Source organism: Dipodomys merriami, unplaced genomic scaffold (assembly GCF_024711535.1).
Source record: "Dipodomys merriami isolate MVZ:Mamm:240054 unplaced genomic scaffold, mDipMer1.0.p SCAF_45, whole genome shotgun sequence".
NCBI classification, from domain to species: Eukaryota; Metazoa; Chordata; class Mammalia; order Rodentia; family Heteromyidae; genus Dipodomys; species Dipodomys merriami.
The window spans coordinates 11,544,350-11,570,399 of record NW_027206013.1 but is presented as its reverse complement, the minus strand read 5'-3'; the positions used below and the strand labels follow the sequence as shown (position 1 = coordinate 11,570,399).

General features: G+C 44.7%; 2 protein-coding genes across 2 annotated transcripts in view; one reads left to right on the top strand and one right to left on the bottom strand.

Moving 5' to 3' along the window:
- The window catches only part of LOC138808461 (E3 ubiquitin-protein ligase RNF10), a 35,740-nt gene extending 17,809 nt beyond the window's left edge, over positions 1-17,931 (top strand). Inside the window, exons 5-17 of the mRNA XM_069994718.1 lie at positions 305-489; positions 569-705; positions 2,576-2,736; positions 4,924-5,049; positions 5,278-5,548; positions 5,841-5,974; positions 8,012-8,129; positions 8,353-8,454; positions 11,377-11,532; positions 14,001-14,101; positions 16,284-16,341; positions 16,435-16,593; positions 17,399-17,931. Coding sequence (XP_069850819.1) covers positions 305-489; positions 569-705; positions 2,576-2,736; positions 4,924-5,049; positions 5,278-5,548; positions 5,841-5,974; positions 8,012-8,129; positions 8,353-8,454; positions 11,377-11,532; positions 14,001-14,101; positions 16,284-16,341; positions 16,435-16,593; positions 17,399-17,475 — 1,785 coding nt within the window. The 3' untranslated portion in view covers positions 17,476-17,931. The remainder of the gene's footprint in view (positions 1-304; positions 490-568; positions 706-2,575; positions 2,737-4,923; positions 5,050-5,277; positions 5,549-5,840; positions 5,975-8,011; positions 8,130-8,352; positions 8,455-11,376; positions 11,533-14,000; positions 14,102-16,283; positions 16,342-16,434; positions 16,594-17,398) is intronic.
- Positions 17,932-21,220: 3,289 nt separating this feature from the next.
- On the bottom strand, positions 21,221-24,676 carry LOC138808460 (ribonuclease P/MRP protein subunit POP5). The gene is made up of 5 exons (XM_069994717.1): positions 24,635-24,676; positions 24,411-24,553; positions 23,299-23,448; positions 23,057-23,140; positions 21,221-22,964 (listed from the first exon to the last, which is right to left on the bottom strand). Exons 1-5 carry the CDS (start codon positions 24,652-24,654, stop codon positions 22,855-22,857), a joined length of 507 nt encoding a protein of 168 aa, XP_069850818.1. The 5' UTR covers positions 24,655-24,676; the 3' UTR covers positions 21,221-22,854.
- Positions 24,677-26,050: the final 1,374 nt, after the last annotated feature.

The following is a 26,050-nucleotide window of genomic DNA, read 5'->3' as shown; positions in this document are numbered from 1 at the left end:
CCAAAAAAAAAAAAAAATATATATATATATGCATAAACAAAAGTTGTTTGGAAGTTATTGATAGATTTGTTGGCAGATTACTTATGGTGCTCTGTTAATCCTTCACTCTATGCATACTCATTGTTTTTGTAAGTGAAATATATGATTTAGTAAACAATTTGTTTAAAATGCTGTCATCCTTTATTCCTACATTGTTAAATAATTTTAATGTGTTGAGTAGGGATGAGAGGAGATGGGAGAGGCTGACGTTTTGAACTTTGATACCCCTGGTCAGTTCTGAAATTATGGTGGCATTTTGTTTCAGCGCATCTGTAGCCATGAAGTGCCATCTTGCCCAATATGCCTCTATCCACCTACTGCAGCGAAGATAACCCGCTGTGGACACATCTTCTGCTGGGCATGCATCCTGCATTATCTTTCACTGAGCGAGAAGACCTGGAGTAAATGTCCCATTTGTTACAGTTCTGTGCATAAGAAGGATCTCAAGAGGTATGACTGAGGCCTTTACTAGGTTAGGCTCAAGTCCACTAGCATCTTGCTCTGCTTCATCTAACTGTCCTTATTACAGTGTGGTTGCCACAGAATCACGTCAGTATGTTGTTGGTGATAACATTACAATGCAGCTGATGAAGAGGGAGAAAGGAGTGTTAGTAGCCTTGCCCAAATCCAAGTGGATGAATGTAGACCATCCTATTCATCTAGGAGGTGAGTTCTCATTATTTTGGGGGCAGATAATCCTGAGTACAGCCTTTAAGAGTATTGGATTGCATGGGGCAGGGAAGGTGGCTCAGTGGTAGAGTGCTTGCTTTGCACGTATGAGGACCTGGGTTCAATTCCTCAGCACCACATAAGCAGACAAAGCTGGAAGTGGCACTGTGGCTCAAGTGGTAGAACTTGAACTGAAGTGCTGAGAGACAGCGCCCAGGCCCAGAATTCAGACCCCATGACCGACAAAAAAAAAAGAAAAAGATTGGATTGCTGCATTGCCAGCCCTTTGTAGTGTCAGAAGTTTACTCTTTTTGTGTAAGCTGTTTCTAGCCTATGCTACATAGTAAGAACTATTTTTAAAAAAAACAAGCTCTGACAGCCGTGCGCTGGTGGCTCACGCCTGTAATCCTAGCTACTCAGGAGGCTGAGATCTGAGGATCGCGGTTCAAAGCCAGCCCGGGCAAGAAAGACCATGAGACTCCTATCTCCAATAAAACCACCAGAAAACCGGAAGTGGCGCTGTAGCTCAAGTGGTAGAGCGCCCGCCTTGAGCTGAAGAGCTGAGGGACAACGCCCAGGCCCAGAGTTCAAGCCCCACGACCGACAAAAAAAAAAAAAAAAAAAAACAAGCTCTGAGGATGTATCTCAGTGGTAGATTGCTTGCCAAGGATGCACAGGCCAGGGATTCAATCCCCACTCCAGAAAATCTAGGAGAAGGAAGAAAAGAAATCAAAGTTATGATATTTTCCTAAAGGTGGTACAAAATGTTAATTATAGACTTTCTTCAGTACATATATATTTTAAGAAATTGAAATTAGATTTGCTATTCTGACACCTGCATTTCTCCTAGAACATATACATTTCTTTATAATGTTAGTGGTTGTTCCATCTTAGAAATTTCTTCCCTTCTTTCTTTTGTGGGTACTGGGGTTTGAACTCAAGCCTTCATGCCCTACTAGGTAGGAGCTGAACTATTTGAACTATACCATAAAATTCTTTTCAATAAACCATGTAATAAACCATTTATTAGAATTACTCGTTTTCCTTTTTTTTTTTTTGCCAGTTTTGTGTTTGAACTCAGCCTGGGCACTGTCCCTGAGCTTCTTTTGCTCAGGGCTAGCACTCTACCATTTGAGCCACAGTGCCACTTCCAGCTTTTTCTCTTTATGTGGTACTGGGGAATTGAACCCAGAGCTTCATACATGCTGGGCACTCTATCACTAGGCCACATTCCCAGCTCCTACTTTTCTGACATTCTATATAATGTTATATATACTTAAGTACTTGTGCAACTAAATATTTGGTTTTTATCTCTGATTTTCTTAGACTTCTCATATTAAGGGGTCAGAGTTAAAGACTTTTTTTTTTTTTCGGTTGTGGGGCTTGCTCAAGACCAGTGTTCTACCACTTTGAGTCACAGAGCCACTTCTGGTTTCTAGTGGTTATTTAGAGATAATCATCTCACAGGCTTTCCTGCCAGGAGTGGCTTTGAATTGTGATTCTCAGATCTCAGCCTCCTGGGTAGCTAGCTAGGATTATAGGTGTTAGCCTCTAGTGCCTGGCTGAGAATTGTATTTTTGTAATTTTTTTTGGGGGGGGAGGGGTCAGTTGTAGGGCTTTAATTTAGTGTCTGGGCACTGTCCCTGAGCTTTTTCACTCAAGGCTAGCTCTTTACCACTTTGAGCCACAGCTCCACTTCCAGTTTTCTGTTGATTAACTGGGATGAGTCTCATTGACTTTCCTGCCTGGGCTGGCTTCAAGCCATGATCTTCAGATCTCAGCCTCCTGAGTAGCTAGGATTACAGGCCATTGGAACTCAGCAATAAACTATTGTCTCATTTTTATGACCTTACTGGCTTTCTTGCAGATGAACAGCACAGCCAATATTCTAAGCTGCTATTGGCCTCTAAAGAGCAGGTGTTGCAACGGGTGGTTCTGGAAGAGAAAGTAGCATTGGAGCAGCAGCTGGCAGAAGAGAAGCACACTCCTGAGTCTTGTTTTATTGAGGCAGCTATCCAGGAGCTCAAGGTAAAGAATTCATTGGACAGTAGAAACAGAGATGTTTTTAACTTCATGTCTGGGGACAGATGCTAGGGACAAATTACTTCAGCCCACACTAAAGCTAATAAGCAGAGAATGGCTTGAAATGCCACTCTGCACTGGACTTGTGTGGTGATGAGAATGGAAGGTAAAGAAGTCTTTTAGGTCCTTTCTAGAGCTAAAAGCATAGATTAAAATCTTTTTTCTTTTTTGGTGTCATTACTGGGACTTGAATACAGGCCTTTGTGGGCTCTCTTGACTTTTTTGCTCATGGCTGGCATTCTACCACTTGAGCCACACTCCTCTACTTCCAATTTTTTTCTAATTAATTGGAGATGAGTTCCTCAAGTTTGTCTGCTTTGGCTAAGTTTTTTTTTTTTGGAGGGGGGCTTTGGATTGTTTGTTGTTGATTTGTTTATTGTGACATACCATACTATCTAAATTCTAATAGCTTTTTTAGAGGGCTGTTGGGGTAGTAAAATCCCCATCATTATTCTATTTTATTATTAGTCCTTGGATTCCAGAATTAAACATTTGACACTATATCTTGTACATAGAAGACACTCAAAAAATATGCTCAGTGAATGCTCTGACTAGTTTTGAACCTTTATCCTCATGTATCAGCCTTCTGAGTAGCTGAATTATAAGCATGAGCCACCAGTGCTCAACTACTTTTTTTTTTTTTTTTGCCAGTCCTGGGGCTTGAACTCAGGGTCTGGGCACTGTCCTTAACTTTTTTTGCTTACAGGCATAAACCACAGGTGCCCAGTATGCTTTTTTTTTTGGTCGGTCGTAGGGCTTGAACTCTGGGCTTGGGTGCTGTTCCTGCACTCTAGAGCTCAAGGTGAGTGTTCTACCACTTGAGCCACAGCGCCACTTCCAGTTTTCTAGTGGTTTATTAGAGATAAGAGTCTCACGGACTTTCCTGCCTGGGCTGGAATTTATTTTATTTTATTTTTTATTTATTTATTTTTTTGTCGGTCGTGGGGCTTGAACTCTGGGCCTGGGCGCTGTCCCTCAGCTCTTCAGCTCAAGGCGAGCGCTCTACCACTTGAGCTACAGCGCCACTTCCGGTTTTCTGGTGGTTTATTGGAGATAGGAGTCTCATGGTCTTTCTTGCCCGGGCTGGCTTTGAACCGGGATCCTCAGATCTCAGCCTCCTGAGTAGCTAGGATTACAGGCGTGAGCCACCAGCGCCCGGCTCTGGGCTGGATTTTAATTGTGATCCTCAGATCTCAGCCTCCTGAGTAGCTAGGATTATAGGTGTGAGCCACCATGCCTGGCTAAAGTTTTGCTTTTATGGCCAGGTTGACCTGGACTGTGATCTCCCTAATTAGTGCCTCTCCAGGTTGCTGGGATTATAGGTGTATACAGCTATACCCGCCATTTTGCTACCTCTGTAGCTTGGGATGACAGGTGCACTCTACCATGACTAGCTATTGAGCATTTTTGTCCTTAGACTCCACTCCCCTAATCTTTGGCTCCCAACTAACAGGATTGAGCCACTGTACATGTGTAAGTACTAGGTGTTTTTTGTTTTTTTGTTGTTTTTTTTTTTTTGAGTCCGGTCGTGGGGCCTGAACTCTGGGCCTGGGCGCTGTCCCTCAGCTCTTCAGCTCAAGGCTAGTGCTCTACCACTTGAGCCACAGCGCCACTTCCGGCTTTTTTTCTTTTTGCTTATGTGGTGCTGAGGAATCGAACCCAGGGCCTCAGGCATGCAAGGCAAGCGCTTTACCACTGAGCCACCTCCCCAGCCCAGTACTAGGTGTTTTTGCTACCTGTTTCCTTCAACAAGTGAGGGTTTTATTTTTTATTTTTTATTTATTTTTGGGGGGCCCGGTTGTGGGACCTAACTCTGGGCCTGGGCGCTGTCCCTCAGCTCTTCAGCTCAAGGCTAGTGCTGTACCACTTGAGCCACAGCGCCACTTCCAGCTTTTTTCTTTTTGCTTATGTGGTGCTGAGGAATCGAACCCAGGGCCTCATGCATGTAAGGCAAGCACTCTACCACTGAGCCACCTTCCCAGCCCAAGTGAGGGTTTTAATAACCTAACTAAACCTCTTCCCCTTGGGTTTAGTTACTTCTCTTGAGAAGGGGCCATTCTAAGTCCTTGTCCTTCAAAATGAATGTGTTTCTGGAAACTTACTTCCTTCTGGTCTTCTTCCTGGTGGCTTTAGACTCGGGAAGAGGCTCTGTCAGGACTGGCTGAAAGCAGAGGGGAGGTCACTGGTGTCATGGCTGCTCTAGAACAACTGGTGCTGATGGCTCCCTTGGCAAAGGAATCTGTTTTCCAACCAAGGAAGGTCAGTGTGCCCCCGTTACAGATGAAATGGCTGTCATTCCTCAAATGCACTGTTGTGAGATCTGAACTTCTGGGACAGAGGGGACTATGACTCATGATTCCTGTATGCTCATTGCTCTTTGCCCGAGGTGTTAAATCAGTAGCTGAGAGCTTCTTACCCTTGTTTTTGCCATATCACTGTTTGAAAACAAAACATAACTTTCTGTTGACCTAGAGTTTGTTCCGACAGGGTATGCTAGAGTATCTTTCTGCTTTCGATGAAGAAACCACAGAAGTTTGTTCTCTGGACTCTCATCCTCTTGCTCTGCCTCTGGTAGAGGAAGAGGAAGGAGTGTCTGAACCTGAGCCTGAGGGGTTGTCAGAGACCTGTGATGACTCGGAGTTAGCAGATGACAGTCTTGGGGAGAGAACCATTTGTACTGAGTCTGGTCAGCAGGAGCCCATCATCAAACCAGGTTTCACACACCTGAGCAGCTCTCCTTGTTACTACTTTTATCAAGGTGAGAGCCCTGAGGGGGGAGGGCTGGCTTGCCACAGAGGTGTTTGCAAAGGATCACCTGGTCTTCTGAACAGGACAGATTTCTACTAGGTCCTGCCTGGTGTTTGGATTTTAGGGTCTTTCAGCTAAGGGAGGCCGTGGCAGGCCTATCTAGGACAGGATAGTTGTGTGGGGTGGAAGTGTGGTTTAAGTGGTAGGCACCTGCCTAGTGAGAGCAAAGCAAAGCCCCTGAGTTCAAGACCCCCCGCCCCCCCTTAAAAATAACTGACTTGTGATAGAGCTCTTGTCTTCAGCGGAGGATGGGCAGCATATGTTCCTGCATCCTGTGAATGTGCGCTGCCTTGTACGGGAGTATGGCAGCCTGGAGCAGAGCCCAGAGAAGATCTCAGCAACTGTGGTAGAGATTGCTGGGTATTCCATGTCTGAGGTAAGGAGGGAGGGGTAGGGAATAACAACCCTAATTTCTTTTGGTAGTCCTCCCAAGGTTTGTGATAAGACTTTTATTTGTTTTTCTTATGCTGGGAATCAGACCTAGGGCCTTGAATGTGCTAGGCACAACCTCAGGTTTAGGTATGTTTTTTTTTTTTTTTTGTTTGTTTTTTTGATGGTGCTGTGAATTTTTTTTTTTTCTTTTTAAAGTTAGATGCTTCTCCTTTACTATGACAGAGCTTGGTAAGTCAATTTACATTGCTCTCTTGCTCCCCAGGATAATTTGTTGTGGTTTGTAGATATGGAAGTCTCATTTCATTCAAGATGGAGTTTGTGCTTGTTTCTCTTTCTTCTGGTTGCTTATTAGAAATATCCATAAAAATTGAAAACTTGCCCAGGCTCACAACTTGTGAGCTCACAGCTGTTATCTTCCTTAGTCAGGAGGCTAATATCTGAGGATTGTTTGAAACCAGGCCAGGCAGGAAGTCTGTAAGACTTCCAGTTAACCACTAGTGGCACTGTGGCTCAAAGTTGTAGAGTGCTACACTTGAGCAAAAGAACTCAGAGACAGGGCCCAGGCTCTAAGTTCAAGCCCGACTACCAACAAAAAGAAAAGAAAAAAAAATTGAAAACTTGTTGGAGGCTATAAGCCAGATCACACAGGCATAAGGTACATTTTTAGCTTAGCAGATAACTGAATTACAGTCTAATAGTTTATATAAATATATTTTTGCTTTTTTGGAATTAACTCCAGTATTGATCACCAATTTGTTAGAAGCCTTAAAAACTAGAGACTTGGAGTACTGTCAGCTTTCCATCATACACATTCAGAGAATATTAGCAAATAAGTTAATGGGCTTTATCTTTCCCTGTTTCAGGCCAGACTTCATTCTGTAGGGAAATATCATTTCTCTTCCTAGTTACCATTAGTTCTGTCAGTGGGTCCCAGAGTTATTTTTTGCTTTTTTCTCCTAATTGCCTATTCTCTCTCTTCCATTGTAGACCCTAGAAAATCAGAAACAACTGAATAGCTATTTTTTAAAATTCTTTATTGTGATTGTTTACATAATGTCCCCCCTTTTTTTTTTGGGTCCGGTCATGGGGCCTGAACTCTGGTCCTGGGCACTGTCCCACAGCTCTTCAGCTCAAGGATAGAGCTCTAACACTTGAGTCACAGCGCCACTTCCGGCTTTTTTCTTTTTGCTTATGTGGTGCTGAGGAATCAAACCCAGGGCCTCATGCATGCAAGGCAAGCACTCTACCACTGAGCCACCTTCCCAGCCCCTAATTTCCCAATTTTTACAGTATTGTGGAATAATGATGCTTAGTTAAAGTCATAAAACACATTCTAACTTTCATGGGACAAATTGTCTATCATGGTCTATAACATTTATGAGTTCTGTGAGCTTTGACAATACAGTTATTTCTTCCACATCGGGTGATATGTACATTTCTTTTGTTTTGCATAGCATCAGCTGTTACCTCTTTCCTACTTGTTCCCTCCCTCCCATTGCTGTCATTGAGTTGCTCGGTTCATTTTGATCAATGTCCAGTTCAGCTGATGGGTCCTGCTATTGTATGTTTTTCCCTGATTCCCTCTAGTTCTGTGTCCTCCTCCTGGTTTCCCTCTGGTGTGCAAGTATGTACCATATATGTGATCAGCAGCATGGGTAGTGATTCGACCACATGAGTGGAAGTCCTTTGTTTCTTAAGCCTTGTTAATTTTGTCATATCACCTTGCATTTTTGGATTTATCAGGGAGACCATGTGCCGTTTGCTCTTTGCTGAATAGCTATTGATAATTTGTTACTAGGCTCAATTTGTTCATATTTGCAGCACAGTCTAGGAAAAATCTCTTGATTTAGTTGGTGCCTGTCTTGTTGTAGCCAAACCAGTTTCTATTTGGCTTTTCAAAGTAGTTTTAACTTGTGTACTAGTCTTTTGAGTGCTAGGGCTGTCTGTGAATATGTGTATACTGTTGGAAATCTGGCTTGAGACCCTTTGTTCTCAAGTACTGGTCTTAATTCCAATATAGGATGTTCGACAGCGTCATAGATATCTCTCCCACTTGCCTCTCACCTGTGAGTTCAGCATTTGCGAACTGGCTCTGCAGCCTCCTGTGGTCTCTAAGGAAACCCTAGAGATATTCTCAGGTAAGAAAGTTGCCATTTTGCATCTGTAGTGGGGTTCAGGGACTTCAGACCAGAAACCAGTGTGGGTGGAGACTTTGAGGAACTGCATCATGAGTTGATTCTTCCAGAAACACTCCGTATGATCATCTGTCCAGTTGGATCCACTGTAGGCTTTGTTACTAGTTAGCCAGGAATAGTCCAGGTGCTCTAAGACCTGCCTTTTCACAATTTGGCTAATCTGCAGATGATATTGAGAAGAGGAAGCGCCAGCGCCAGAAGAAGGCCCGGGAGGAACGCCGCCGAGAGCGCAGGATTGAAATGGAGGAGAACAAGAAGCAGGGCAAGTGTACGTTCAGGAACTCTTATCTTTGACTGCTTGTGCCATATGTCATTGTGTGGAAGCTCTGGGCCTGGAACCAGACTACTTGGTTTGTGTTCTGCAGTTTGTTTCTTTCAGTTCTTGGACCTGTGAGTTAGGACAGTACTTGCTTTGTAGGGTTGGTTGAATATTTAATGAGTTTGTTTGAGTATACAAAGCACATAGTAAAAGTGAAGATGAGATTCACACTGTTTCCGGAGAGGAAGTTAGAGATGTGCTGGGAATGCTAGAGTCCTGGTGCTGTGAATAATGGATATCCCCTGACTATTTTTGTTGTTGATCGTGGGGCTTGAACTCGGGGCCTGGGCATTGTCGCTGAGCTCTTTTGCTCAAGGCTAGTGCTCTGCCACTTTGAGTTTTCTGGTGGTTAATTGGAGATTAAAATCTCATGGATTTTGCTGCCCAGGCTGGCTTTGAACCTGAATCCTCAGATCTCAGCCTCCTGAGTAGCTTAGATTACAAGCATGAGCCACATGCCCAGTTCACCCCTGTTTGAGGGACAGTACTACACAGTGAGTACCAGGAGGGTCTGATGGACCAGGCAAGCTAGGAAGAACGTGAAGGAAATTACAGATTTGAGAACTGTTGTACCAGTAAAGCACAATCTTAGGATCTGATTCTCTAGCATAAACTTCATTGAATCTAGGGGTTTAATGTAACTGAGGTCCTGCTTATATACCAGGAAACAAAGATTTGAGTCCTTGACTGGGAAAAGCACCTAGTTCTTATGATTCCATGTGGTATAACAAACACTATAAATTTTCCCAAAGTGGAACAAGCATACGCTAGGACTGCTAGTACTTTGCTAATTGGCTCATACAACCTCAACTTGAGAAACAAATGTTTCAGGAAAGGGGCTTTACTTTTTATTTATTAAATTTTTGTCAGTTCTGAGTCTTGAACTGAGTATTGTCCCTAAGCTCTTTTGCTCAAGGCTAGCATTCTATATCTTTAAACCACACAGCAGCTCTTCTGGTTTTCTGCTGGTTCATTGGAGCTAAGAGTCTCATGGACTTTCCTGTCTGGGCTGGCTTTGAACTGCAACCTTCAGATCTCAGCCTACTGAGTAGCTAGGATTATAGATGTGAGCCACTGGCACCTGGCAAGCCTTGAATTTTTTTTTGTCATGGGGTGTGAACTCTGTACCTGGGCGATGTCCCTCAGCTCTTTAGCTCAAGGCTAGCATTCTACCACTTGAGCCACAGTTCCCCCTTCTGCCTTTTTCTGCTTATGTGGTGTTGAGGAATCAAACCTAGAGCCTCATGCATGCAAGGCACTGAGCCACCTTCCCAGCCCAAGCCTTGAATTCTTTTTTTTTTTTTTGGGGGGGGGCAGTCAGTTGTGGGGCCTGAACTCTGGGCCTGGGCTCTGTCCCTCAGCTCTTCAGCTCAAGGCTAGCGCCCTACCACCTTGAGCCGCAGCACCACTTCTGACTTTTTTCTGCTTATGTGGTGCTGAGGAATCGTACCCAGGGCCTCATGCATGCAAGGCAAGCACTCTACCACTGAACCACCTTCCCAGCCCCAGCCTTGAATTTTTGAGTTTAGCCGTTTCTCCTCAGCCTCCCAAGTGCTGTGTTACAGGGATATGCCCTGACCTCTGCCAAGAGCAGGATGTTTTGCTTTAGTTTTTTTTTTTTTTTTTGGGTCATGGGACCTGAACTCGAAGCCTGGGCACTGTCCCTCAGCTCTTGAGCTCAAGGCTAGCACTCTAGCACTTGAACTGTAACGCCACTTCTGGCCTTTTCTGTTTATGTAGTGCTGAGGAATCGAACCCAGGTCCTCATGCATGCGAGGCAAGCACTCGATATCACTGAGCCACCTTCCCAGCCCTGCTTTAGCTTTTTTGTTAGGAAAATATTTAGATAAGTAGAACAATATAAACAACTATGTTTAACACCCATCTTTAATTATGAAGTTAGAATAAGTCATATATATTTGCATGTGTGTGTTTGTGTGTATGTGCGTGGCATTACTGTAGTATGAATTCAGGGACTTGCAATTTCTAGGCAGGCACTCTTCCACTTAAGTCATACTCCCTGCCCTTTGTTAGTGTTCTTAGCTATCATTACTTTCCAAATAGATGCCTGGTCTGTCCTGGACCTTGATCCTCTTATTTATGCTTCCCAATGAAAGTTGTGTACCACCACATCCAGCCTCTTTTATTGGTGGAAATAGGGACTTGGACACTTTCTGCTTAGACCTCATATTGCAAGCCTGGTGATTTTAGCCTCCCATGTAGTTAAGACAGCAGGTGTGTGACCTGCTTTGTTTGGCCTTTTTGTTGTTTGGTTGGTTTGGGTTTTTTTTTTTCCACCGTATTGAGGTTGAATTTAAAGCCTTCCATTTGTTGGTCAATCATTCTTCCACTGGAGCCAGCCCCATTTCCACTTTGCTTTGGTTCTTTTGAAATATGTACTCTGGGCTGGCCTTGACCCAGAGATCCTCCTACCTCAGTCTCCTGAGTGCTGCAATTATAACATTCTGTGTGCTGCCATCAGGCCCAGACAATTTGGAGTAAAAACAGACATTTAGAATAAAAATTGTGAGTTGGGAAGGTGGCTCAATGGTAGAGCCCTGGATTCGATTTCTCAGCACCACATAAGCAAAAAGAAAAAATCCGGAAGTGGCACTGTGGCTCAAGTGGTAGAGTGCTAGCCTTGAGCTGAAGAGCTGAGGGACAGTGCCCAGGCCCAGAGTTCAAGCCCCACGACCGGACTCCCCTCCCCCCCTAAAAAAAAAATAAATAAAAATTGCATTAAATGCAGATTTTACAGTATCCAATCTGTATTCTCTGGATCCCTGAGAGTCTGTTATTTGGCTGTCTTTAACTGTTGGAAATTTGAGGAATTATGTAAGTGGGTTTACTGTTACTGTTTTTCCTTTGCAGACCCTGAAGTCCACATTCCCCTAGAGAATCTACAGCAGTTTCCTGCCTTCAATTCCTATACCTGCTCCTCTGATCATGCTTTGGGTCCTACCAGCACTGAGGGCCAAGGGGCCCTCTCCCTTTCTCCTCTCAGCAGAAGTCCAGGTTCCCATACAGGTAAAGAGCTGAAATATAAAGAATTCAGGCAGTAGCTAAATCTTAAGCAACACTCTTGTATCTGAATTTACAACTCTGACTCTGTTTGGCATGGTGTCATGTTTTGGTGAAAAACCTTAACTTCAGATAGTCCTAAACTACCTCAAGTTCTTGCTATTTGATTATCTTTTCCCATTAGCTGTACAGACTTCTTTTTATTTATTTATTTATTTTTTGGTCGGTCGTGGGGCTTGAACTCTGGACTTGGGCGCTGTCCCTCAACTCTTCAGCTCAAGGCGAGCGCTCTACCACTTGAGCTACAGCGCCACTTCCGGTTTTCTGGTGGTTTATTGGAGATAGGAGAGTCTCACGGTCTCTCCTGCCCGGGCTGGCTTTGAACCGCGATCCTCAGATCTCAGCCTCCTGAGTAGCTAGGATTACAGGCATGAACCACCAGCGCCCGGCCTGTACAGACTTCTTAAATGCTACCCAGCTTCTGAATTTCAAACCTACTTTCTAGATTCTTTCCTTCTGTTTTATTTCTAGATTTTGCTTGGCATAGTCCTCTAAATGCTTGAGAATCTTTGAATGAGTCTCTTTACCAAAGTATTCTTTATAAATAAAAGAAAAAGCTTACACATTAGAAAATGATTAAATTACATCATTTATGTCATGAAATACTTAATACTTTTTTTTTTTTTTTTTTGTCGTGGGGCCTGAACTCTGGGCCTGGGCGCTGTCCTTCAGTTCTTCAGCTCAAGGCTAGAGCTCTACCACTTGAGCCATAGTGCCACTTCTGGCTTTTTCAGTGTATGTGGCTGTGGATCTAACCCAGGGCCTCATGAATGCAAGGCAAGCACTCTTCCACTGAGCCACCTTCCCAGCCCATACCTTTTGTTGTTGTGGTTGTTGTTGTTGGTGGTGGTGGTCATAGGGCTTGTACTCTGGGCCTGGGCAGTATCCCTGAGCTCTTCAGTTCAAGACTAGCACTCTACCACTTGTTCTACAGCACCACTTCAGTTTTCTGGTGGTTTATTGGTGGTAAGAGTCTCATGGACTTTCCTGCCCAGGCTGGCTTTGAACCTCAATCCTCAGATCTTAGCCTCCTGAGTACCTCTAGGGTTTCAGGTGTGAGGCACCAGCACCCAGTACTTCATACCTTTTGAACAAGGAAGTAGCTGCCTTTACTAATGAATGGGAAGATGAAAAGTAGATTATAGAATGTTAAACATTTGCCAGGCGCTGGTGGCTCACGCCTGTAAACCTAGCTACTCAGGAGGCTGAGATCTGAGGATCGCGGTTCAAAGCCAGCCCGGGCAGGAGAGACCGTGAGACTCCTATCTCCAATAAACCACCAGAAAACCGGAAGTGGTGCTGTAGCTCAAGTGGTAGAGCGCTCTCCTTGAGCTGAAGAGCTGAGGGACAGTGCCCAGGCCCAGAGTTCAAGCCCCACGACTGACAAAAAAAAAAAAAAAGAATGTTAAACATTTGTGGATAAGATTTTAAAAAATGACCATTACAAAATCATTTCATTGTGGGCTTATATATCTAAATGTATAGCATACTGAGACTAAATATATATTGAAGACTAGGTATCTTGAGGGAGAATTGAGGATTGTCAGGTATTCAAAGAAGTCTTTGACATTTAAAATTTTAAAAATTTAACAAATACTTATTGAGGGACTCTAGTGTTAGGAAATGAAATACTTAGCATTATTGACCCTTCTCTTAATTTTTTTTTTTTTTTTAATGCGTTAACTCAGGTCCTGAGCTGCTCTGCTCAACGCTGGCGGTCTACCATTTAAGCCACAGTGCCACTTCTAGCTTTTTTGGTTTTTGCTTGGAGATAAAATTCTTATGGACTTTCCTGTTCAGGCTGGCTTTGAACTGCAATCCTCAGATCTCAGCCTCATGAGTTGCTAGAATTACAGGTGTTGAATCACTTGCACCCAGCAGATATTTAAGATTGTCAGGCACTTTTTAACAAAATGTACTAAATCAGAATATGTATAACTCTGGTATCCTATGATCACATATGATTCTACTACTATATTCACATAATCAAATAGTGCTATATGAGGGAATATAGCAGGTCATTGGATATTATCTGTAAAGATTGTGTTTTCACTAGGTGCTGGTGGCTTAGGCCTATAGTAGTTCTAGTTATTCAGGAAGCTGAGATCTCAGGATTGTGGTTTGAAGCCAGTATGGGCAGGAAAGGCTGCTGGACTATTTTCAATTACTAAAAGAGCCAAAAGTAGAGGTGTGGCTCAAGTGGAAGAACACCAGCCTTGAGCAAGAAAGCTAAGGACAGCATCCAGGCCCTGAGTTCAAGCTCCAGGAACAGGGAAAAAAATAGTAATAAAAGATTGAGAGAAAGTTTTCGGGAGAGTGGTGTGCAGTGGGAATTATCCTGCTTTGACTCAGGGCTTATTGTGTTAGGACACTAGCACTTTGGAACTTACATAATCTGGTCTCTGGTTTTTCAGATTTTCTGCTGACCCCCCTGTCACCCACTGCCGGGCAGGGTAGTCCCTCTTTCTGTGTTGGGAGTTTGGAAGAAGATTCTCCTTTCCCTTCCTTTGCCCAGGTAAATCCTTTGCTTGTAAAAGCAGCCCAAGAATATCTAAGAAGGATTCTTCTACTTGTTCTGAGAAGCTTTTCCAAGGACTCTTGTCCTTCATTGTAATACAGCTGAACAAACTTGAGTTAGTGGATGATATAAGGGAAATCTGCTGCCAGTTGGAGCTTTAAGCAGCAGGATGTGGCTAAGAGCAGATGATCTGGAAATACTGTTAGAGAAGGAAGACCTAGAGCCGTTGCTTGATTGATTTTAGTACATAACAGTGGGAAGCTAAAGAGGGAAATTTATAGAGTTAGTCTCAGTACTTTAGACTTTCTCAAAAACGAGTACTTTAGACTTTCTCTAAACGAGGCCAAGAGTACTAAAGAAGCTACTACTGCTCAATGCATTGGTACCAGTTGCTTTCTTGAATTCTTCAGTTGGTATCATTTGGATTTGTCTGTTTCCTCATGACAGACTCAGATTAAACATTTAAAAACATTTCTAGTAAGAATGAAACATAGGTGAGGAAGTGGTGCTGTGGCTCAAGTGGTAGAGCGCTAGCCTTGAGCTGAAGAGCTGAGGGACAGTACCCAGGCCCAGAGTTAAGCCCCATGACTGACAAAAACAATAACAACAAAAACAAAAGCAGAATAAAACATAGGTGATATATCTTAGTAACCTTGTGTGTGTGTGTGTGTGTGTGTGCGCGCGCGCGTGCGCACGTACATGCGCACACCTGCGGTTGAACTCAGAGCCTTGCACACACACTCACTTGACTTTTTTGCTCAAGGCTGGTGCATTGGACCAAGCATTGAGCCACACTTCCACGTGGGCTCAGTGTCACCTTTTGTCATTCTCCACCTCCATCTATCCCAGCCTCACCATATGGTCCTTGTTTCACTTTGAAGTATGTACATTGAATATAACTCACCCAGTTATTTTCTGCAATTGTCTGCTGCCCTCCTCTAAACCCCCTGCTTCCCTAATCTACAGGGCTTGTTTGTTTTTGTCTGTCATGGGGCTTGAACTCTGGATCTGGGCACCGTCCCTCAGCTCAAGGTGAATGCTCTACCACTTGAGCCACAGCACTACTTCTGATTTTCTGGTGGGTTAATTGGAGATAAGAGTCTCAAGGACTTTCCTGCCTGGACTGGCTTTGAACCGAGATCCTCAGATCTCAGCCTCCTGATTAGCTAGGATTATAGGTGAGAGCCACAAGCGCCCACATTTCACTTGGGCTAGCCTGAAACCTGACCTTCCTATTTACACTTCATGCATAACTGGAATGACAGTTGCATTCCATTAAGCCCAGTTTTTTATTAGTTGACATGGGGTTTCATGAACTCCTGGGCTGGCCTTGAACTGTGATCCTCCCAAACTCAACTTCCCCAGTGTTGAATTCAGATGTCAACCATCATACCTGAGAATCTAAGCATCTCTTGAATTCTTTTTGCCATGTTCTCCATTTGTTTTTACCATTTCTGTTTTCTTTTTGGTGTTGCTAAGGATTGAACCCAGGACCTTGCTTATGTTAGACAAGTACTCTACATATCTCTCTTTACATTTTTTTTTTTTTTTGTCAGTCATAGGACTAGAACTTGGGACCTGGGTGCTGTCTCAGCTTTTTTGCTCAAGGTTAGCACTACCACTTTGAGCCACAGTGCTACTTGTAGTTTCCTGGTGGTTAATTGAAAATAAGTCTCACAGACTTTCCTGCTTGGTTTGGCTTTAAACTGCAGTCCTCAGATCTCAGTGTCCTAAGTAGCTAGGATTACAGGTGTGAGCCACCATGGCCCAGCTTCTTTACATATTTTCTAAAGAATAAACCCACTTAAGGCTTTATTGACTCATGCCTGTAATCTCAGCTATTAAGGATCACCAGCCTTGCAAAGAGTTTGCAAGATGCCAATGTAATAAGCCTCATGTGGTGGTGTATGTCTGTATTTCTATGTAGGCTATATGTAGGAGGATCTCATTGTGAAACTATTCCCAGGTAAAATATAAAACCCTACCTGAAAAATAAAGCCAAAAAAAGAGCTGGGGCTTTAGCTCTACTAAAGCTACCTGCCTGGCAGATGTAATTCCAAGTTTGCATCCTAGTGCTGACCCCTTCCAAATGTTAATGGTTTGCTCTATACCCCTTTGTCAAGGTGGGTATGTGGAAAAACATTGGGCTGAATTCTTTTCTCCCTTTCCACTTTGGCAGATGTTGCGGGTTGGAAAAGCTAAAGCAGATGTTTGGCCCAAAACTGCTCCAAAGAAAGGTGAGAAGGGCCTGCTGGTGAAGAGGCACTTAGACACTGTCCTTAAAAGCTTTAGAGTTGTTTCTAGAATTAGAACGCTGTTGTCTTTTCCAGATGAGAACAGCTTAGTTCCTCCTGCCCCCGTGGACAGTGATGGGGAGAGTGATAACTCAGATCGTGTTCCTGTGCCCAGTTTCCAGAATTCATTCAGCCAAGCTATTGAAGCAGCCTTCATGAAACTGGACACACCCTCTACTTCAGATCCCCTCTCTGGTAAGAGCAGGAACTCTAGTGTCCAGCACAGGCACTCAGGTTGCTGTTCCTACTACAGATTCCACGGCTTGCTCAGGCTCTTTTTCTTCTTAGCCTCAAGGATTGCCTTCAGCACCTGAGTGTCTGCTAATGGTTTTGCTTGACATAGGACTTGTTTAACCATCTCCTGGAAGTGAAACTATGATTTGTTTTTCCAAAATAGTGGAGCATACATCCTGCCTACACTTTAGAATCTTGAGTTGGTAAAGGGTGGCTCATAGATGGGGAAATCAGGCTCATGGCCACCCCTGCACTGTAGTAGTATGACACATTTTAATGGTGTGCTTTATATGTAACTAGCACTGTGCTAGTTTTATTTCCCAACAACCATGTTAAATGGGTATGGTGTTCAAGTTACAGCTGAAGAAATTGATATCAAGGGAGGAAGAGTGACTTGCCTACAGACAAGAATGAAAATGTATGCTAGGGGCTGGGAATGTGGCTTAGTGGTAGAGTGCTTGCCTTGCATGCATGAAGCCCTGGGTTCCAGCCCTCAGTACCACATAAATTGAAAAAGCTGGAAGTGACACTGTGGCTTAAGTGGTAGAATGCTAGCTTAAGTGGTAGAGATTCAGAGAGAGAGCCCAGGCTCTGTGAGTTCAAGAACCAAGACTGGCAAAAAAAAAACAACAAAAAGTATGTTAGGACTGTTATTGAAATCCAGGGAATTCTAGGGCCTGCACTTTTATCCCACACTCTGGCTTAGTAATGAAAAAGCAGGGACAAGGGGATGGCATTGCAAATTGAGTTCTCTGTTTCCCTTTAGAGGAGAAAGGAGGAAAGAAAAGGAAAAAGCAGAAACAGAAGCTCCTGTTCAGCACCTCAGTTGTCCATACCAAGTGACACTACTCGCCCAGGCTACCTTCTCCATCTGATTTTTTTCCTGCGCTTTTGTTTTGCTGCTGTAATTTTTAAGTATTTGAGTTTGAACAGATTAACTTGGGGCGGGGGGAGGGGGTTTCCACAATGTGAGGGGAAACCAAGAAAATTTTAAATACAGTGTATTTTCCAGCTTCCCGTCTTTACACCAAAATAAAGTATTGACACTCACGAGATCTCTTCCTGCCAAGGTTTTTAGTTCGCTGCCAGGTTAGTCTTTCTGTCCATGTGTAATGAATTTTCTTTACCAAACAAGTTTGAATCCCTTCAGTGTCCCTCAGGACTGCTCTGCTGTGGCATCCTGTGTCGGGCTGTCCTTGTCACTCAGCACACCTATCTGAATGGGTAACTCTTCCCTACCTGCTCAGTTCTCCTTGTTAAAGAAAGAGGGATGCAAATAAAATGGATTTAGGACACACAGCTTGAATTTAAGTTTTTCTTCTAACAAATGGCCCTGCTGTGGCCAGCTGGATGTGGTAGGTTGTCCCTAGTATTTGTATTCACAAGGTGTGTTGGGGGAGGAGGGTTTCCTGTCTCATGAACCGTTTCATGAGTAAGCTAAGCTATAATTCTCATTAAGAAAGCTCTGGGTGCCAGGTGCCAGTGTTCACACTTGTAATCCTAGCTGCTCAAGAGGCTAAGATCTGAAGATCATGGTTCAAAGCCAGCCTGGACAGGGAACTCTATGAGACTCTTATCTCCAATAAACCACTAGAAAACCGGAAGTGGCATTTGTGGTTCAAGCAGTAGAACACTAGCCTTGAGCTGAAGAGCTGAGGATAGTACCCAGACCCAGAGTTCAAGTCCCACAACCAACCAAAAAAAAAAAAGAAAGCTCTGGGACCTGCCACCCTTCCCTCCAACCCTTTTTTAAGTGATAGTGGCCTGAGATGGAAGAATAGGAGTCCAGCACGTGGGGAGAGGCAAGTCAACAGCAAGTAGGTTGCCTACTCTTTGCAGCTTTCCCTGATTTCAGCCAAATTTGAGTGATATCTTCTTTTACTGCTTACTAAAGTGACCTCTAGCAGAATGTGTAAGCAAAAAGCTGTGTAACTTGGAATAAATTACTTACCCACGCAAATGTAAACTTTTTAAATTCATTACAGATTAACTAGACACACAACTCTTTTTTTTTGGGGGGGGGGGGGGTCTGGTTGTGGGGCCTGAACTCTGGGCCTGGGCGCTGTCCCTCAGCTCTTCAGCTCAAGGCTAGCGCTCTACACTTGAGCCACAGCACCACTTCCGGCTTTTTGCTTTTTGCTTATGTGGTGCTGAGGAGTTGAACCCAGGGCCTCATGCATGCAAGGCAAGCACTCTACCACTGAGCCATCTTCCCAGCCCGACACACAATTTCTTAAAATTAAGTTAGTAACAGCCTGACTGATGAGTTGTGATGCACTGATATCTTTTCTGGTGTCAGGCCTAATGCTAAGCTTAGGTTTAACTTGCCATTTCTGGGAAATCCTGAATCAGCAACTCCTGGAGAAATTTTTCCAGCCCGGAATTACGGGTCATATGGAAGCAAAAAAGCACAATGCTAAGAAATGTGTAAGGGGCTATGAGTGACATCCTTTTATAGAAATGTTATTAGGAAGAAGCAGATCAAACCTGACTTCAAGACTCTTACTCCTAATTTCTTTGTGGCCACAGGAAAAAAGAACTGTACAAAACTGAAGTTGGTAGCTACTTGAGGGCTATGTAATAATGAGGTCAGGTGAGGCCATCTCCCTCCCTTGGGCCATTTCCCAAGTGCCAACGTTTCATTCCATTTTTCCCCCCATCTCAAAATAATTTTTTTTTTTTGGTCCGGTTGTGGGGCCTGAACTCTGGGCCTGGGTGCTGTCCCTCAGCTCTTCAGCTCAAGGCTAGCGCTCTACCACTTGAGCCACAGCGCCATGTCCAGCTTTCTTTTTGCTTACATGGTGCTGGGGAATCGAACCCAGGGTCTCAGGCATGCAAGGCAAGTGCTCTACCACTGAGCCACCTTCCCAGGCCCTCAAAATAAATTATTATGTTACACAAATTGTTCTTACAAATCACATGAAAATTTTATTAACTTTTAGAAAACTTCTGACTTAAGAGTTTACCTTTGAAGCTGGGCGCCGGTGGCTCACACCAATAATCCTAACTACTCAGGAGGCTGAGATCTGAGGATCGTGGTTCAAAGCCAGCCTGGGCAGGAAAGTCTGTGAGACTCATCTCCAATAAAAACCATTAGAAAACCGGAAGTGGCGCTGTGGCTCAAGCAAGCGGTAGAGCACTTGCCTTGAGCTTAAGAGCGCAGGAACAGCGCCCAAGCCCCACGACTGATCCAAAAAAAAAAAAGTTTACCTTTGAATATTCTCTTAATTCCTGGCAAGCTGACAATACTACTTACTACTATATAGAATGTGTTATATAATATAACCACCTGAACATCATCTTAAGAATTGTTTCAGGGAACTAATAGACCTGGCTCCTAAACTGACAAATAGTTTCATCTATATGAGTAGGAAAATATTTTATTTTTTTTGTTTTTGTTTTTTTCTTTTTTTTTTATTGTGAAAATACTGTACAGAGGGGTTACAATTACATGGGCAAGATAATGAGTACATTTCTTATCGCCTCCTCCTTTGTTTCCCCTTCCCATCCTCCCCCCCCCCCCCCAGGAAAATATTTTAATGACTCACGGTTATGTAAAATTCCATTAAGTTTTAAAAGTGGTGTGACTTAGTCAGCACTGAATAAACAGATCAGTGAGTGTAACAAATATCCAAAGATCACGCCACACCTGCTGTCAGAAAGCTTGTCATCATTGTGGAATTTACTTGACAACTGAACTGACTTCTCTCCAACTAGTTAACAGTCTAGATTTTTTTTTTTTGTTGTTATTTTTTTATTTGCCAGTCGTGGGGCCCGAACTCTGGGCCTGGGCACTGTCCCTCAGCTCTTCAGCTCAAGGCTAGTGCTCTACCACTTGAGCCACAGCGCCACTTCCAGCTTTTTTCTGCTTATGTGGTGCTGAGGAATTGAACCCAGGGCCTCATGCATGCAAGGCAAGCACTCTACCACTGAGCCACCTTCCCAGCCCCAACAGTCTAGATTTTAGATAAAGATTAGTGAGCAGGGTGCCAGTGGCTCATGCCTGTAATCCTAGCTACTCAGGAGGCCGAGATCTGAAGATCAGGGTTCAAAGCCAGCTCGGGCAGGAAAGTCCATAAAACTCTCCAATTAACCACCAGAAAACCAGAAGTGGCCCTGTGGCTCAAGTGGTAGAGCGCTAGCCTTGAGCTGAAGAGCTGAGGGACAGTGCTCAGGCTCAGAGTTCAGTTCCCATGACCAAAAAACGGGGGGGCTGGGAAGGTGGCTCTGTGGTAAAGCACTTGCCTTGCATGCCTGAGGCCCTGGGTTCGATTCCCCAGCACCACATAAGCAAAAAGAAAAAAAAGCCAGAAGTGGCACTGTGGCTCAAGTGGTAGAGCACTAGCCTTGAGCTGAAGAGCTGATGGACAGTGCCCAGGCCCAGAGTTCAGGCTCCACGACTGGACCCAAAAAAAAAAAAGTGAGAACCAATGTGCAGACCATTGTCGATAGAAAATGACAAACACATAACATCTTTACTTTTTAGTCATTACAAATATATAACTGAGAACTAAATAGAAGTGTAATCATTTCAAGTGATGAAGAGGCAAACCAAACTTCAGAGTACAGAACTGTGTTGCACACTAAATGAAGAGGCAAAGTTTTTATTTTGCTCCATCAACAGTCCTTAAATTAAGCAAACTTCAAATACTATATAACAACTTAGAATTTAAGGTTTAGGAATGAAAAGTGGCTTGCTTGAAGAAAGCATGTCACATAAATAGCTAAATATCTTGATTGGAGGAAGGGACTTTACATGGTCTTGTACAGTAAGCATGCTGCAAAGTTAAAATGAGTGGAGAACATCTGTACCACTGAAGTGAGATTAGCCCTTCTTGCAGTAAAACACAGCAGAGACAGGACAACAAAGGGCTGGGAATGTGGTTTAGTGGTAGAGTGCCTGCCTAGCATGCATGAAGCCCCAGGCTTGATTCCTCAGTACCACATAAACAGAAAAAGCTGGAAGTGGTGCTGTGGTTCAAGGGATAGAGTGCTAGCCTTGAGCAGGCCAGGCCCTGAGTTCAAGCCCCAGGCCTGGTGGGGAGGGGAGGGGAGAAGAGAAGGGGGTGTGTGTGAAGAAACAAAAAGCCAGGTGTAGTTGTTTATGCTTATCCCAGTTACATGGGAGACTGAGAGTGGGACTAGCCTCAGGAAAAAAGTTAGCAAGACTCTTCAAGAGAAACAGCCGGTGGTACTGGTATAGCCTGTCATCCCTGGTAGGACAGGAAGCTCAAAAGATCGAAATCCAGTAGTCTGGGTAAGGCAAGAACCTATCTTAAAATAACCAGCGCAAAAAAAAATCTGGAAGTGTGGCTCAGTGATATTACCCAACTTGTCCTAGAGTGCCTAGTAAGCACAAGGCCCTGAATTCAAACTGCATTACAAGAAAGGGGGAGGCAGAGAGAGTGAGCAAGGGAAGGGAGGAAAAGAGGGAGAGGAAGGAAGGCGAAAGCAAACTTAGTTATCCAAGAAAAGGGAAGGAGGGAACAAACCCTTCCCATACCCTCTTGCGACAAAGTAGGTACAGCAGCTGTTTGTGTTGTTTGTTTTTTTTTTTCAGTTGTGGGGCCTGAACTCTGGGCCTGGGCGCTATCTCTCAGCTCTTCAGCTCAAGGCTAGCACTCTACTACTTGAGCCACAGCGCCATTTCCGACTTTTTCTACTTATGTGGTGCTGAGGAATTGAACCCAGGGCTTCATGCATGGAAAGGCAAGCACTCTACCACTGAGCTACCTTCCCAGCCCCTGTGTTGTATTTTTGAGAGGGTTGTGCTGTATAGCTTAGACTGGTCTGGACTGCAACTGTTTCAGCCTCCTAAGTGCTAGGATTACAGTTAAAAGGCTGGATTTCTTGGTAAGTTGCATGAATGTGTACTGGCAAGGAATCACCTGGTATTGTTAAGTCCTATGGGATCCATACTGAGGCTATAGATCTATGCAAGTTTAGTGACAGTGTCTCACCAATATTCACAATTCCATATGACTATCTGCCTCAGGTCCATTTAGGGGGGAGGAGTCTCAAATTCATCCAATACCACAGAAGTAGTCTTCCCACTAAAGCAAGGACTATGCAGATGAGGAAAGAGACTTGGTTAAGGGCACGAATTCTGTAAGCCCTTTTTGCAACAGAAGTTTGGAGAACTGCAGAAGCTGCTGCTGCTGTCTCCTAGAATGTCTAGTGGGCTTGGCTATAGTGCAGCCTGCTGTTGTGGCCTGCAGAATTTCACTCCATTGCTTCAGTGGCCTCCTCACCACTATCTGAAAGCTCCTCACCCGACTCTTCCTCCAGTACACAACTTCTTGTGACAGACTTTTGGATAGCTTCCCGCTCACCTGGAGAAAGGCACAGACAGGGATGAAAGATGCCTTTGGGAGTGATTTCTTAGCTGAGACTCAGTCACTGCTCATTGGCCTCTGTTGCTTACCTTCATCAGTGCAGTTCTGTAACAAGATCAACAGCTGCCTCCTGTTGTACTGAATCAGGAACTTCTGACAGGTTCTTATTGTACCTAAATGAAAGTTTTTGTCATCAACAGCCTGTGAAAAGGCTGTCTTCCAGAGGTAGGGGAGTTTGTGGCTCTCACTGGGATGGGCTGTCAGACTACCCTAATCTATCAAGATTGATCTCTGAACCATCACTAAAAACGACCCATCATGCCACGCCTACCTCCCACGTGTAATGTGTTGAAAAAGCAAGGATAACGGTGTCCTTTGTTCTCCAAGTACGTGATGAAGGGAAGAGCTGACCACACAAGCTGGTAAAATTCCTTTCGGCATCGAAGCAGCACTATTCCAGTATAGGCATTCAGGTACCGAACTGTAGCAGGAAGAAAAAGGCATTTTAGAAAACTGGATTCACAAAATCGCGCTTAAATAAACCTTGGGAGAAACCTACTACATGCAAAAGCTGCTCTAGGCAAGTAAGTAAAAAAAAACCATTCCTGAAAGCTAGTTGCTGGGGGTTCATGCCTGAAATCCTAGCTACTCAGATGGCGGGATGAGGACTGCTGTTCTGAGCCAGCCCAGGCGTAATCCAATGAGACTCATCTCCAGTTAGCTAGCCAAAAAGCCAGAAGTGTGTGTATCTCAAGTGGCTAAAGCGCCACCTGTGGGAGCCCCAGGCCTCGAGTTCCAAGATTACTGAAAGGAATAAGGAAAAAAAAATTGGACAAACCATCTGTGGAGACAATGGTTGCACAACTTAACTGGTGAATGAATTTAAAACATTCAGTCACTGACTAGTCAATTCAATAAACAGGACCAGAGACATCCATCTTCATTCAAGAAAAACCAAACTATTGTCTGGCAGCCCGATAATTTATTCTTCAGGATTTAAGTCTGAGTTTAGGTAAAGAGGAAATAAAAGTATAGCAACTGGGGGAATTTGCTGGGGGTGGGGAGAGGGCCTTTACCTTGGCTGGGCTTGCATTTAAGTACAAACAATCTGGTGTTCTGTATGGCTCAGGGCTTTCCGGCCCTTGTAAGTTTCACCATTTGTCACTGGTCAAATACTGCCTCTTTATCCTGAACTATTAACTGCTTCCCCCAATTGTCCGATCAAGTTCATTCCCAACCTGCAATAATGCAGGTCAAACGGGTACAGGAAAGTTTCTGATGATGTTGAAACTGCCCAATGTCGGCATCAACTCGGTCTCCCGTCTGGAGTTCCAGTCCTGGTTGCTAAAAGCCGTCACCAACGGAGGATCAAGGTGCCCGGGCTTGGCCGCCCTTCTTTCCGGCTCCTTCCCCAGCCCCGCAGCCCCGGCCCGGCGCCCTCACCCGCGAAGCCGATCGAGCTGGCGGCAGCGCCGAAAGTCCCGTGCACCCGGGCGACGGTGTCCCGTACGAGGACGCTCAGCACTCGGTCGTCCAGGCTTAGGCGGCAGCGGGGGTCGTCGGATACCAGTTCGCAGAGCAGATACCTGCGGCGGGCAACAAGCGCGAGGTGAGCGCGAGCCGGGGCCGCCGAGGATCCGGGAAGACCGGGAGGCTTGCTTACTTACCTGTGCTTGAAACGCACCATGGCTGCCTGCGCGCTCGCGGCTTCCGGGAGCGCACGCCGGATGTGGGTCCCGCCCCCTGACCACCCAGGGCCAATGAGAAGTTTGCCTCCACAGGCTTGCAGCCACTCAGAGGTGGAGGCGGGGTAAGGGGCGGGGTTAGAGTTGAGAGGCTCATCCTGGCGTCAGTCTCTTTCAAGCCCCGCCCCCGCAGGCGTTTGCTAGCGCGCAGGCGTCTTTCGGAGTCCTCTAAATTTAGTTGTTGGGGAAGTTGACTGGCTGAACGGTGTTTGTGATGGTGGGTGGTTCTGTTCCGCGCCGGCGTTTACCTCAGTGTCCGGCGTGCAGCCGCTGCAGCAGCGCTCGGCGCCCTCCGGACCTTGCAACGCTGTTGTGGCTGCAGTTTACATTGATTCTCTCCTCAAGTTGGAACTTTAGAGGCCCAGATCCTGCGCTTGAAGCCCCCGGATTGTCAGCGGGGGAAGTCGGGCTGCCGCGTGCAGGTGAGACCCGGTTCTCTAATGTAGACGCAAACATGCGCTTTGTTACTCTTCGGGCCTTGTCACAGGGTCTTATGGAGGTGGGTGTTTCCTCGCTTTGAGTTACTGCCACAACCCTCTGTGGTGCTGTATCTCCCTCCCACCCCTCCCTCCCTCCTCCCTGTGCTGGGATGACAGGCATCCACTTCCAGACCCTGCTTCCAGTTTTGTGTGTTTTATCAGAAAAACAAAAAGAAGCAAATAAAAATGGGTTGCAATTCCACCACCAAGGGATAATAATTGTCATTTGGGCTGTTTTCTGCTACCACTGTTTTTCCTTGATTCGTAGACTTTAAAATTACTTTTATAATACTGAGAACCTGGGCACTGGCGGTTCAGGCCTGTAATCCTAGCTCCTCAGGAAACTGAGAGCTGAGGATGGCTATTCCAAGCCAGCCTGGGCAGACCAGGCCAGGAGACTCATAGCTCTAATTAACCAGTAAAAAGCTAAAAGTGGCACTGTGTGGTTCAGATGGTAGAGCACCGGACTTGAGTGCAAAAAGCTAAACAAGAGTGTGAGGCCCTCAGCTCAAGTCCCAGTACCAGCAAACACACAAACAATAACAAAAGGTTAATAAAATAATAAAAATAATTAAGGGCTGAGAATGAGGCTTAGTGGTAGAGAGCTTGCCTAGCATGCATGAAGCCCTGGGCTTAATTCCTCAGCATCACATACACAGAAAAAGAAAAATCTGGAAGTAGCACTGTGGCTCAAGTGGTAGAATGTTAGCCTTGAGCAAAAGAGGCTCCGGGACAGTGCACAGGCCCTGAGTTCAAGCCCCAGGACTGGTAAAATAATAATAATAATAATAATAACAATAACAATAATAATTAAAAGGTTGTTTTCCTTTTTTATTCTCTCAGTGTGGACACTAATGTT

Excerpts from the sequence above, each read along its gene's own strand:
- LOC138808460 (XM_069994717.1), bottom strand. The coding sequence starts at position 24,654 with ATGGTGCGTTTCAAGCACAG. Across the intron at positions 23,449-24,410 it reads CAGCTCGATCGGCTTCGCGG|TTCGGTACCTGAATGCCTAT; the intron begins GTGAGGGCGCCG and ends TTCCTGCTACAG. Across the intron at positions 22,965-23,056 it reads ACAGAACTGCACTGATGAAG|GTGAGCGGGAAGCTATCCAA; the intron begins GTAAGCAACAGA and ends GCCTTTCTCCAG.